At 44.8% G+C, this 12,755-nt stretch overlaps 1 protein-coding gene across 2 annotated transcripts in view; it reads left to right on the forward strand.

Moving 5' to 3' along the window:
- Nucleotides 1-4,966: 4,966 nt before the first annotated feature.
- PDE6A (phosphodiesterase 6A, cGMP-specific, rod, alpha) overlaps nt 4,967-12,755 on the forward strand; it is a 92,602-nt gene continuing 84,813 nt past the window's right edge. For both annotated transcript variants that reach the window (XM_011985375.1, XM_011985376.1), the window contains exon 1: nt 4,967-5,550. In XM_011985375.1, the coding sequence (XP_011840765.1) occupies nt 5,077-5,550 (474 nt within the window). In that variant the 5' untranslated portion in view covers nt 4,967-5,076. The remainder of the gene's footprint in view (nt 5,551-12,755) is intronic.

Raw genomic sequence — 12,755 nt, forward strand, 5'->3', positions numbered from 1 at the left:
ATGCTGCAACATGTATGAACCTTGAAAACATTACGCTAAGTGAAAGAAATCACACAAAAGGCTACATATTATATAAATCCATTCATATGAATGTCCAGAATAGGCAAACCCTTAGAGAGAGAAACTGGATTAGGGGTCACCAGGGGAGAGTGGAAGAAGAAAGCTCGGACTGATTGCTAATAGGTATGAGGTTTCTTGTGGGGTTGATGGGAATTTTCTGGAATTAGTGGTGATGGCTGTACAACACAGCAATTACGGTGGCCTCTCTCACTCAAAACTGACATGGGGTCCTGGAACTGGGAGTATTAAAGATAAATTATTCAACTCTTTTGTTTTGTTGATAGGGAAATCAAAGCCTTGAGAGAAGATGGGACTTTATCAAAGTTACAGAATGAGTCATTGGCATTGCTGGACCTAAAATCTCATATTCCTCTTTCTAGTAGTATGTGCTCTATTCTAAACTAGATTACATAAAACATCTCCCCTAACTCTACTTGTATGCCCTTTTGCCAATAAAAGAAGTTTCAGATTTCCAGTTTCTTCCCTGACGTCTGAAATCAGGTCCATTTCATAGGTTAGTGTTAGGTGGTAGGTGACTCACTCCAAATACCAACTTATTTGTACCCACCCAAGAATTAGACTGAAGTTTTTCAACAGCCTTGCCTTCCTCATTCTGGCATGTTGAAAAATGAGATAAAAGTAGATTTTTTGGCAAACTGTTGCTTATATTTCTAACCAGAACTTGGTGGTTCTGGTGGGCATGCTATGGAAAAGGACCTGTGCTGAGCTCTTTGGGAAATCTCTTTTTAGAGACAGGGTCTCTCTGTCGCTCAAGCTGGAAGGCAGTGGCATGATCATAGCTCACTGCAGCCTAAAAATCCTAGCTTCAAGTGATCCTCCAGCCTTAGCTTCCTGAGTAGTTGGAATTACCGGCATGAGCCATCATGCCTGGCTCTAGGAGACATTTTAAAATGGGTCAGGTTTTACCCCTATAATTCAAGGAGTTTGTCCTTGATGAAAGTACAGGTGTGCCGAAATAACACCACCTGAAATGTAGAAAATCCCCTTAGAATGGAAGGAAACCAATAGTTTGGGAGTTGTAAGTAGAAAAAGAGTCTGGTTGGTACATCACAGAAGAATTGACAGAAGTAATGACGTTCGGACAGGGTAGTAAGGGACAGGTGGAGGGCACAGCAAGAATGAAGAGGCAAAAGCAAAAAAGAATGAAAACATTAGGGTAAAACTTGGAGTATGTGTAGAGAAATTGTGAAAAACAAAGTAAGACGTGTTGGGGACAAATTCTAGAGAGCTATTAATGCCAGGATTAAGAAAAAGTGTTTAATCTACTAGGCAACAGGATGTTGTTGAGGGGTGGGTTAATGGTTTGGGACAGGCACTGTCATTCACGCTGGTAAAACCTTGGAGATAATTTTTTTTTTTTAATTTATCAAATTCCTTAGACAGCTGCATACTCTTTGGACCTGGAATTTCACTTCTAGGTATTTTCTACTAAGAAATATAAGGATGTTCATTACAACATTGTTTCTAATATTAGGAAATTAGAAACAACCTAAATATCTAACTATGGGATAATAGTTCTCAACTGAGGTGATTTGGAAATTTCTGGAGATATTTTTGGTTGTTATAACTTGAGGCGGTATTATTGGTATCTAGTGATAGAAATGAGAGTAAACATCCTGCAACATACAGGACAGCCTCTCACAACAAAGAATTACTGGACCCAAAATGTTGACAGTGTCAAGGTTGAGAAACCTGGCTGCGGAGGGTAGTACTATGGTATTCTGGTACCTCCATGCAGTGAAATGCTTTGCAATCATTAAAATGAATGGGACAGACTGGGCATAGTGGCTCATGCCTGTAATCCCAGCACTTCGGGAGTCTGAGGCAGGTGGACCAGTCCAGGAGTTCAAGACCAGCTTGGGCAACATAGTGAGACCCCTATCTCCAGGAAAAATACAAAAATTAGCTGAGCATGCTAATGCACACCTTCAGTCCCAGCTACTCAGGAGGCTGAGGTAGGAGGATCACTTACGTCTCAGAGGTGGATGTTGCAGTGAACTGAGATCACACCACTGCATTCTAGCCTGACTGACAGAGTGAGACCCTGTCTTAAAAAAAAAAAAAAAAAGGAAATACCTTTGAAAGATTTTCATGATATAGAGTTCATAGCCCTGTCACCCTGAATGTGTCTGATGTCTCCTAATCTTGGTAGCTAAGCAGGATTGGGCTGGTTATTATTTGATAGGAGACCACTAGCTAACTTCCAACTTCTGGGCTCAAGTAATTCTCCCGCCTCAGCCTCTTGAATACTATAGGTATAGCCCAACTCACGTGGATCTTCTATTTCAATTAAATCCTGACATTTTCTACCTGGAGATAGCCTCAGATTCCATAGGTTGAGAGCTCAGTCCCACAAGACTGTTCCCCTGTGCCTCGCCTTTGGGCCTGCAGAACTTCTGACCAGCCAGTTTCAAGCTGGGGTTCCCATGACACCCTCTATGGGTTCAATTAATTACCAGAGTGGCTCACAGAACTCAAGGAAATTTACTTACCTTTACTGGCTTATTATAAAGGATATCACAAAGGATACAGATGAAGACAGGCATAGGGCGAGGTGTCAGGGAAGGGACTCTGGGCTTGCATGGTCCCTGGGCTCGCCACCCTCTAGGAACCTCCATGTGTTCAGCTCTCCAGAAGCTCATCCGAACCCTGTCCTTCTGGGTTTTTGTGGAGGCTTCATTACACAGGCAAGATTGATTACACCACTGGCCACTGATGATCAACTAAAGCTTCAGGCCCCTTTCCCCTTCCCAGAGGTTGGAGGGTGGGCTGAAAGTCCCACCCTCTAATTGGGGCTTAGTCTTTCAGGTGACCAGCCCCTCAGCCTGAAGCTACCTAGGGATTGCCAGGCACTGGTCAATCATTAGCATACAAAAATACATCACTTTGGAGATTCTAAGGATTTTAGAAATTGTGTTATCTGGAAATAGTGTCAAAGACCAAATGCACATATCACAGTATCACAATACTGAATACCAAGGATGTGTCAGGCGTCCTTGCAAGGCCTAGGGAATCAACCCTGACAGATCCCTGCCCTCATGAAGCTCACAGTATAATGGAAGGACAGACACTAGCACAAGGAAACAAAAACAAACATGATAATTGCTGATAGTAATAAATGTAATAGAAAAATAAGTAGGCTGATATGACCGGCAGAAACCGGGGAGAGGGTATTTGGGGGCTACTTGGGATAAGATAACTAGAGATGACCTGCATGACCTGAAATCTGGAAGTTAAGAAGGAGAAGGCGTGCAGAGAGCTGAGAAAGTGCATTGGGTTAGAGAGTTCCAGTTCTTTCTTATGGGAGTGTCTGGAAAGTTTGGCTGCTACACAGGCTGCCAGATTGGGGGGTGGGCACTTGTGCAGAGTGCTGGATGAGTGCAGTGCCCCGAGAATTTTTTACACTCTCCAATAAAGGAGGCAATCTGCTTTCCAGTAAAGGTCATTTACGAAGTTCAAAGTGCTAGCAGCTGTCTATAATTATGCATTCCACATGGTTCACAACATAGAGCTGCCAGGCTCTAGCGGATATAGTCATGGAAGCTAAAGTAAGTTTCATCCAGAGAGAAAAGTGCTCTGTCTCCTTCCTAGTGGGCAGGAGGGGCATTAATGAGGATTCTGGTATTTCAAGATTCGCTGGAGTTGACAGAACATGGACCATTGCGTGTATTTCTTTCCTTCCTTTTCTTTTTTTCTTTTTTCTTTTTGAGACAGAGTCTAGCTCTGTCACCCAGGCTGGAGTACAACGGCACGATTTTGGCTCACTGCAACATTTGCCTCCTGGGTTCAAGCTATTCTCTTGCCTCAAGCTCCTGCTTAGCAGGGATTACAGGCAGTGCCACCATGCCCTGCTAATTTTTGTATTTTTAGTAGAGATGGGTTTTCACCCGGTTGCCCAGGCTGGTCTCAAATTCCTGACCTCAGGTGATCCACCCACCTTGGCCTCCCAAAGTGCTGGGATTACCGGCGTGAGCCACTGCACCCAGCCCATTGTATGTATTTCTGACAGACAACCCAAGAAATTACAGGCTGAAACCAGACAAAAACACATTAAAGCACCAAGAGAAAGATGGAGTGGGTTGAAGGAAAACAGATTTTTAAAGTTAAGGCTCTGTGAAATGGGTAGAGTTAACTAGAGGTTAAAAACAAAATGTTACTAAAGGTTACCTTTGAGTAACAGGATTATGGGTGATTTTAATTATCTTCTTTGTGTATGTTCAACAGTGAATGTAATATGTATTACTTTTGGAATAAAGGAAAAACTGAAAGGTGTGTTGTTTTATGAGGGCCCTTAGGTCTCTAAAATTACAGTCATTAAAATCTAAAGCTGATAAAAACTTTAGTGCAAAGATTGTGACATGGGAGACTACACATACCAGATCCATAATGTACATGAGGACAGCAGGCAGAGGGGCCCTGCGTATTGAAAGCCCACATGGGAGAGGCCCTTGGGAAGGGGAGTGGAAGGATGAGGCAAGGGGTCAGGGGATGCGGAGGCTGATAGGCAGTCATCTCTCAGCTTCAGTCATTCCTGCCATGGGGAAATGTGGACAGAGAAGCCAAACAAATCTCCTAAGCAGTAAATGTCAGTCTTCTGTGTCAGATATTTAAGAAAATTAACAAAGGTCAGAGAAGACACACCTATAGCAAGTAGATTGTCCCTGTGCTGCCTTTTTGCAACCTCTGCTTTGGCGGTGCTCCAGCCCACCTCCTGCTCTGTGCAGACATCTCTTCTTTGCTCTTACTAGACCAAGGTGAAAGAAAACTCTCACCTTCTCCCATCTGGCCCTGCAGCATCTGGAACACACTGATCCTCATAATCCTTGTTCTTGAGAAATATTAATGACTTAATCTCTCAAGCTTGCTCCCGCTTCTGTGTGGGTTTGCAGACAAGACCCAGAGAAGTCCAGACTGGACTTGTTGTAGACCGCCAAACTGCCCTTGGAAAGCCTCCGTCCCAGTCCTTCTACAGAGTAACCAGTGGGATTCCCAGTCATGGGTGAGGTGACAGCAGAGGAGGTGGAGAAATTCCTGGACTCGAATATCGGCTTTGCCAAACAGTACTACAACCTCCACTACCGAGCTAAGGTCATCTCCGACCTCCTTGGGGCCAAGGAGGCCGCCGTGGACTTCAGCAACTACCACTCCCCGAGCAGCGTGGAGGAGAGTGAAATCATCTTTGATCTCCTGCGGGACTTTCAGGAGAATTTACAGACAGAAAAATGCATCTTCAACGTCTTGAAGAAGCTATGCTTCCTCCTGCAGGCAGACCGCATGAGCCTGTTCATGTACAGGACCCGCAACGGCATCGCGGAGCTGGCCACCCGGCTTTTCAATGTCCACAAGGATGCTGTCCTTGAAGACTGCCTGGTGATGCCCGACCAGGAGATCGTCTTCCCTTTGGACATGGGCGTCGTGGGCCATGTCGCACACTCTAAGAAGATTGCTAACGTCCCCAACACAGAAGAGGTACTCTCTTCCCCATGAGACAGAGGGCATGGGGCATTATTTCCGTGGAGTTCTGGGGTACAAGTGGGGTGAGGGGCTATTGGCCACCGAGGCAAGGCTGGTGATTCTCTTTATTTATTTACATATTTACTCATAATTCTTTATTTTGAAAAAAAATTTCAAACTTAACAGAAAAATTTGAAATACTACAAAGAACTGTATGTCTTTCATCCAAATTTATCATTCATTAACATCTTACCACATTTGCTTTCTCTCTCCATTTTCTCTGACCCATTTGGGGGAAAGTTGCAGACATCATGCCCTTTTGTCTGTAAGTACTGGCGATGCTCCCATCATTGCACTGTGGATACGTAAGAAATATCTCTGTTCTGGAAATACACAGTATGTCCACAGTACTTCCACACAGTACTTCCACAGTACTTCCACAGTACCTCCACAGTACTTCCACACAGTACCTCCACAGTACTTCCACAGTACCTCCACAGTACTTCCACTCAGAACTTCCACAGAACTTCCACAGTACTTCCACACAGTACTTCCACAGTATCTCCACAGTGCTTCCACACAGTACCTCCACAGTACTTCCACACAGTACCTCCACAGTACTTCCACAATACCTCCACAGTACTTCTGCTCAGTACTTCCACAGTACCCCCGCAGTACTTCCACACAGTACCTCCACAGCACTTCCACAGTACTTCCATAGTACCTCCATAGTACTTTCACAGTACTTCCACAGTACTTTTAGAACAAGGACATTTCTTACCTATCCACAGTACAATGATGGAGTCATAGAAATGTAATGTGGATACGACACCATTATCTGCTGGGAGTAGTAGCATGTGCCTGTAGTCCCATCTACTCGGAGGGCTGAGGCAGGAGAATCACTTGAGCCCAGGAGTTTGAGACCAGTTTGTGCAACATAGAGAGACTCCTGTCTCTACAAAAAATGAAAAAATTAGCTGGGCGTGGTGGTGCACACCTGTGGTCAGCCTCAACATGGTGACTTCCCAGGAGTGAGGGACCACCAGGCTGCCTAAGGTGGAGTGAACCAGCCCAGGTCAGAAAGGGAGCAGGTCAAACTCCCATGCTGGTTAGTAGTGGGACTGCACCTGTGAATAGACACTGCACTCCAGCCTGGGCAATATAGCAAGAACCTGTCTTAAAGAAGAAGAAAACATGAAAAAAGGCTGGGTGTGGTGGCTCACACCTGTAATCCCAGCACTTTGGGAGGCTGAGGTGGGAAGATCACTTGAGCCCAGAAGTTTGAGACCAGCCTGGGCAACATAGGAGGGTCCCTGTCTTTACAAAAAATAAAAAAACCAGCTGGTGTGGTGGTGCACACCTGTGGTCCCATCTACTGTGGAGGCTGAGATGGGAGCATCACTTGATCCCAGGAGGTTAAGGCTGCAGTGAGCCATGATTGCGCCACTGCACTCCAGCCTGGGTGACAGAGTGTGACCCTGTCAAGAAAAGGAGAGGAAAGGAAAAGAAAGGCAAGGCAAGACAAGGCAAGGCAAAAGGCAAGGCAAGGAAAGACAAAGAAAGGAAAGCTACCATCCATTCAATCGGCTGGATGAAAAGGAAAAAAGAAAACAATTGCTAAAAAGTAAAGAAAAAAGATGCAACACCATAATCTAATAAACAGTTCATATTCAATTTCTGTCAGTTGTCTCAGACACCCATGTAGCACTGTCTTTTGAGTCTCCTTGAATCTCAGACAGTTCCTCAGTCTGTCTTTGTTTCCACGGCGCTGACATTTTTGAAGGATACAGGTACAAACCAAATCTTTTGCAGAACTGTTCTTTCATTTGGGCTTGTCTGATACTTCTTTGTGATTAGATGCAGGTCACGCATTTCTGGCAGGAGCACCACAGAGGTGATGTGTTTTTCTTTGTGCTTTACATGCGGAGGCATAATGGCTGTCTGTCCCATTACTGGAAATGTAAACACTGATTACTTGGTTGAACACTTGGCTCTTTCTTCCAGGATCCACTGAGATTCTACTGGCAGTTCTGGCAAAGACTTCTTTGATCACCTTGGGCAAATCACTCCCCCTCTCTGGACGCTGGCTTTTAAAGGCAGTAATGCAGTTATCCACATAGCTCTCTGCCCAGGCCAACTCCTACTCATCCTTCAGAAAACGTCATTTCCTCAGGGAGGCCCTTTCTAATCCCCCTGTTATAGCCCCCTCCCTAAGCCATTTCTCATAATAAGCCCTGGAGGTCAGGGACCAGGTCTGCCTCGTCCACCAGGCATTTACTCCAGGACCCAGCACAGTGTCTGGCACAAAGCATGTGCTCGGTAAGCACTTGGTGTAAAAGATTCACAATCAAGTCATTATGCAATAATTTCTTGAACACTGTCTCACCCAAAAGAATGTTTGTCCCATTATGGCCGGGCCCATGCAGGTCTCGTTCAGCCCTGCACTGGCCAAACCAGGAACTATGTTCCAGCATTTCCAAAATCCAGCCCTTGGACATGGTGTGATTTTGTGCTCATTTTACCTCTGGCGTTACTTCAGATTAAGTGTCTTAAGATTAAAAATAGGAGAGGAAGGGGGCTTCAGGGACTGTCTTATCCAACTGCCTTATTTAATAGACAAAGAAACTAAACTCAGGAGAGCATGGCAGAGGCTTGCCGACGCTCCACATGGCATGAATGCAAGAATTCAAACAGGTCAGCCCGGCACGGTGGCTCACACCTATAATCCCAGTGCTTTGAGAGGCCGAGGCAGGCAGATCACTTGATGTCAGGAGTTTGAGACCAGCCTGGCCAACATGGTGAAATCCCATCTCTACTAAAAATACAAAAATTAGCTGGGCTTGGTGATGCATGCCTATAATCCCAGCTACTTGGGAGGCTGAGGCAGGAGAATCACTTGAACCTGGGAGGTGGAGGTTGCAGTGAGCCGAGACTGCGCCATTGCATTCGAGGGCAACAAGAGTGAAACTCCGTCTCAAAAAAAAAAAAAAAAAAAAAAAGAATTCGAAGAGGTATCTTTTGGTCTTGGGCTCCTTGGTGAGGCCAAACTTGTGCCTCTGTGGAAAGCACACCCGGTGGGCTCCCAAATGGGCGCATGGCTCCCATCGTCTCCTCTTGGGCATCCAGGGGCCAGGCAATGGTTCTCCACTCAGGAGATTTTCTGGAGGACTCATCCAACTGGACTGGAGTCTATTCTCCCTTCAACTCTTCTGACTGTAATTGTAGCCAACAGGGATTGCCTCACTCATTTCCCCTCATAACGATCTATGTCATCACTGTCATTATCCCTGTTTCACAGATGATGAAACAGAAACCCAGAAAGTTTTGGTAACTTGCTCAGGATTATACAGATAGAAAGTGGCCGACTCTGGCTAGTCCAAGTACACAGGTGTTTATAACTAATTGATCACAGCCAGTTACAGATTTCTGTGTTCCCCCTCCACTCCTACTGCTTCACACCACTAGCTTAAAAAAAGAAAAAAGGAAAGAAAAAAAAAAGTGGCAGACTGGGAATGATTTGAACCCAGGCACTCTGACCTTGAGCTCATACTCTTGGTTCAGCCAGGGAGTCGTCGTAGAGCCTTAATTCCTCTTAATTGCTCTGCTATTCTGTACTGCCTCCTCCTCTATAAAATGAGGGCATTGCACTGGGTACAGCAAGGTCATTGGATCATGTAGCAGAGAGTTAAGATCTTATGCTTTGAGGTCAGATCTGGATGTGAACCAGGACTCTGTCACTTTCTAAGAATGTGGCCTTGGCAAATCGTTTAGCTTGACTGGGTTTATTTCCTATTTTATAAAATGGGGAAATATTAGCTACCCCACAGCATTATTGTAAAAATTAAACGAATGGATTATTTCTCATTAGCAGTGTTCTCGGCACACCGTAATGGCTCCTATCGGCAGCTCCTGTTCCTTGTTACTATTATGACTATTTTGCTGCTGCTGTTGTTGTTGTTAAGGATCTATTCTAAGTGATGGATATGTTGTACCAGGTTTGGGTGGAATTTGGAGAAGAATTCAGTCTTGCCCTTCTGGAGCTTTCAGTTTAGATTCTGTTTGTGGGAAAACAGAGAACATAGATGCTGAGAGCTTCTCGATACCCTGGTGTTAAGGGATTGAGGATTCAGGATGTTTTTCTGATTCTAGAAGATCCTGACTTAACAGTTTGTGGAGCCTCTGTGCTAAGGGACGGCCTGTTGCTTTCTGTTCATCCCTCAGAGTTTACTCAGGAAACCACACCTCACCTTCCCTGGAAACTTTTGGGGCCTGAGTCAGTCTCCCTGGCCAGTGACTTGGGCCTGTGGGTGAAGTCTGTCCAGACCAGTCATCCCTGCATACACGGTATTTGCATGTGTTTACTTCAGGAAATCTTACTCAATTCACGGCCCTGGGCAGAATGCAACCTTGGGCCCCAGTGGCAGAATGCAGCCTTGGTCACCAAACAGTGATTGGGGCTGGGTGAAGAAGGAAAAGGAAGGTGGTGTAGACAGTGGTCTAGATTCTTTCTGAACCACCAAAAAGTGATACTCTCAGCCGTCAGCACCCTCCAAAAACCTGGGAAATGGTTGCAATCGCTGCATTGTTGAAACGCGAAATCACAAAGGTAGTTCTTTTGGGCTGTAATGAACTTCCCCACCCCCTGCAAATTCCTACTTTCCTTGGGAATTGCCTCAGGAAGACTTGCCAGAGGACTGCCAGAAAAAATATAAGATGCCCAGTAAAGTTTGAATTTTAGATAAACAAAGAATAATATTTTAGTTAAAGAAGGTCCTGTGCAATATTTTGGACACAGTTACACTAAAAAATTATTTGTAGTTTATCTGAAATTCAAATTTCATTGGGAAGGCCCACTTGCCATTCAATATTTACTTGTATATCAATCCTTTCCCCTTTCTCCTAGCAGGAAAACCCATGAGGCCTGTCTGTCCCTGTCTATCTTATTCACCACTGGCCCCTGGCACCTAGTCCAGTGTCTCGGACAGAATGCGTACTTACAATAGTTTATTGAGTGAGTGAATGACTAAATGTCAGCCCTTGGCCAGCACTTCCTGTGGCTGATAAATTCCATTTCTGAAGGCTGTCATTTGTAGACCCTCTCACATTTGTTGTCTGCCCCTGCTTTCCTTCATTTCCCATGAGACCTGGGACCCAGCATGCTAGAACAGGAAAAAAAACAAAACAAAACAAAACAAAACCTCAAAGAGGATCTTATTCAATACTCTGACTTCACCAAAGGGGAAATTGAGGCTCAGAGGGTTTTCAACTACTGACAATGTGCTGAGTGGCCCTTGAAGCCACTCATAGGACAATTTTATCCTTATCTGGGCTTCCAGGGTGGTCTGCTTCACACGCTTTGAGTCGTGGGCTCATGTTTTACATGACATTCCACTATACCATGAGAACCCAGTGAGAACAACCTCATCTTACAGGTCTTTGCACATACAATGCCTGGCATAGTCAGTGCTCAATGAATATGAATGAATCAATCTGTCAATCAGTGAGTCAATGAATAAGTCAATGAATAAATAAGTGGAGCAGCTGTGCCACATACCAGCAAGGGAGTTGTCTATAAAATGGGAAAGGTGGCAGTTCTATTTGGCAGGGCTGATGTGAGAGTTAATGAGATAATATATGTAAGATGTCTGGCTCTGAGCCTCATCATTATTACTTAATAAACAGTAGATGTCCTCATGAGACGCAGCAGAACTTGGCACTGTGAATGTTTGCAAAGGGGAAATGAGGAATCTGAGAATGAGAAGTAGTGTTGCATTGCACTTAAAATCCAAACTCAGCCACGTGCAGGCTCACACCTATAACCCCAGCACTTTGGGAGACCAAGGTGGGAGGATCACTTGAGCCCAGGTGTTCAGGACTACCCTGGGCAACACAGCAAAATCCTAGCATTACAAAAATTACAAAAATTAGTCGGGCATGGTGGCATGCCCCTGTAGTTTCAGCTTCTCTGGAGGCTGAAGTGGGAGGATGACTTGAGCCCAGGAGGTTGAGGCTGCAGTGAGCCATGATGGTGCCACTACACTCCAGCCTGGATGGCAGAGCAAGACTCTGTCTCAAATAAGTGAATACATAAAAATGAAATCTAAACTCTTTCCCATGGCCGCCGAGGCCCTGCTGGATCTGGTCCCTGCCTGCCTGTCTAACTTCCTTGCCCTCTGCTTTCCTTCTCCCTCTCTATGCTTTAGTTACACTGATTTTCTTTCTGTTACTCCCCAGGGCCGGCCTCATTCCCATCTCCTGGCCTTTGCATGCTCCGTGCTTAGAATGCACTTCATATAACTGGGTCCCTTGATCCTTCAGCTCTTAGCTCAGCATTACATCTTCAGAGAAGTCTCCCTGCCCACCAGCCTGCTATTCCTTTCATCACTCTCTACAGCACCATCCAGTCCATTTCCTTCAAAGCAGTTGTCTCAAGCTGCAGGAAGAATGCCTAGTTGTTTACTTGCTTTTTTTTTGTCTCCCCATTTGAATGTAAGCTTAACCAGGGCAAGAAACTCATTCTTCTTGTTCATTGCTGTAGTTTCAGGATCTGGAGGAGTGCCTAGCATATAGAAGGCACTCTGATCATGCTAACTGAATGGATGAATCACTTTGGGCTTTCGCTAGCTCAGCCTCTGATTCTGGGCTTTAAAATAAATATAGGTCGGTGCAAACTTTTAATAGTTTGAGCTAAATGGCTTCTAAGTCTCCTCTGCATTTGATAATCTGAGGTTCTGTGACACGGTTGTTTAGAACACTTTATATGCTAAATATATAAGGATGACAATGATCATGTAAATGCCAGTCAATTGGCAGTTGAAGTACTCATGAGGGGAGTTCCAGGACTGAGGACCCAGTGGGAATGAGCTTTCTGGTGGATTTAGTAGCATCTGCCTTGGATGCAGGTGAGGCCCCAAGTATTTGCTTTTCCTGATAGAAGTGAACGTTGGGAAAGTAAAATGACTTCATGAAATGAATCTGAGCATACCCCACCTAGACATGTGCTCAGGAACTCATCACTTCTTGACTAATGCCTTTTTAGAGATTTTGCTTAATCCTCAAATGTTAATTCAAGTGCAGCACTATAAGCTTCTCTTAATTCCTTTACCCTTCACCTGGTTTGAAACAGCTTCACTGATAATAATGCTGTTGACTATTTATTTAATCCCATTCCAACTAGAGGAAATCTACAGATGCAGAGCATTATGCTCTGAATTCCTTCC

The sequence above is a fragment of the Mandrillus leucophaeus genome, unplaced genomic scaffold (assembly GCF_000951045.1).
Source record: "Mandrillus leucophaeus isolate KB7577 unplaced genomic scaffold, Mleu.le_1.0 Scaffold282, whole genome shotgun sequence".
NCBI classification, from domain to species: domain Eukaryota; kingdom Metazoa; phylum Chordata; class Mammalia; order Primates; family Cercopithecidae; genus Mandrillus; species Mandrillus leucophaeus.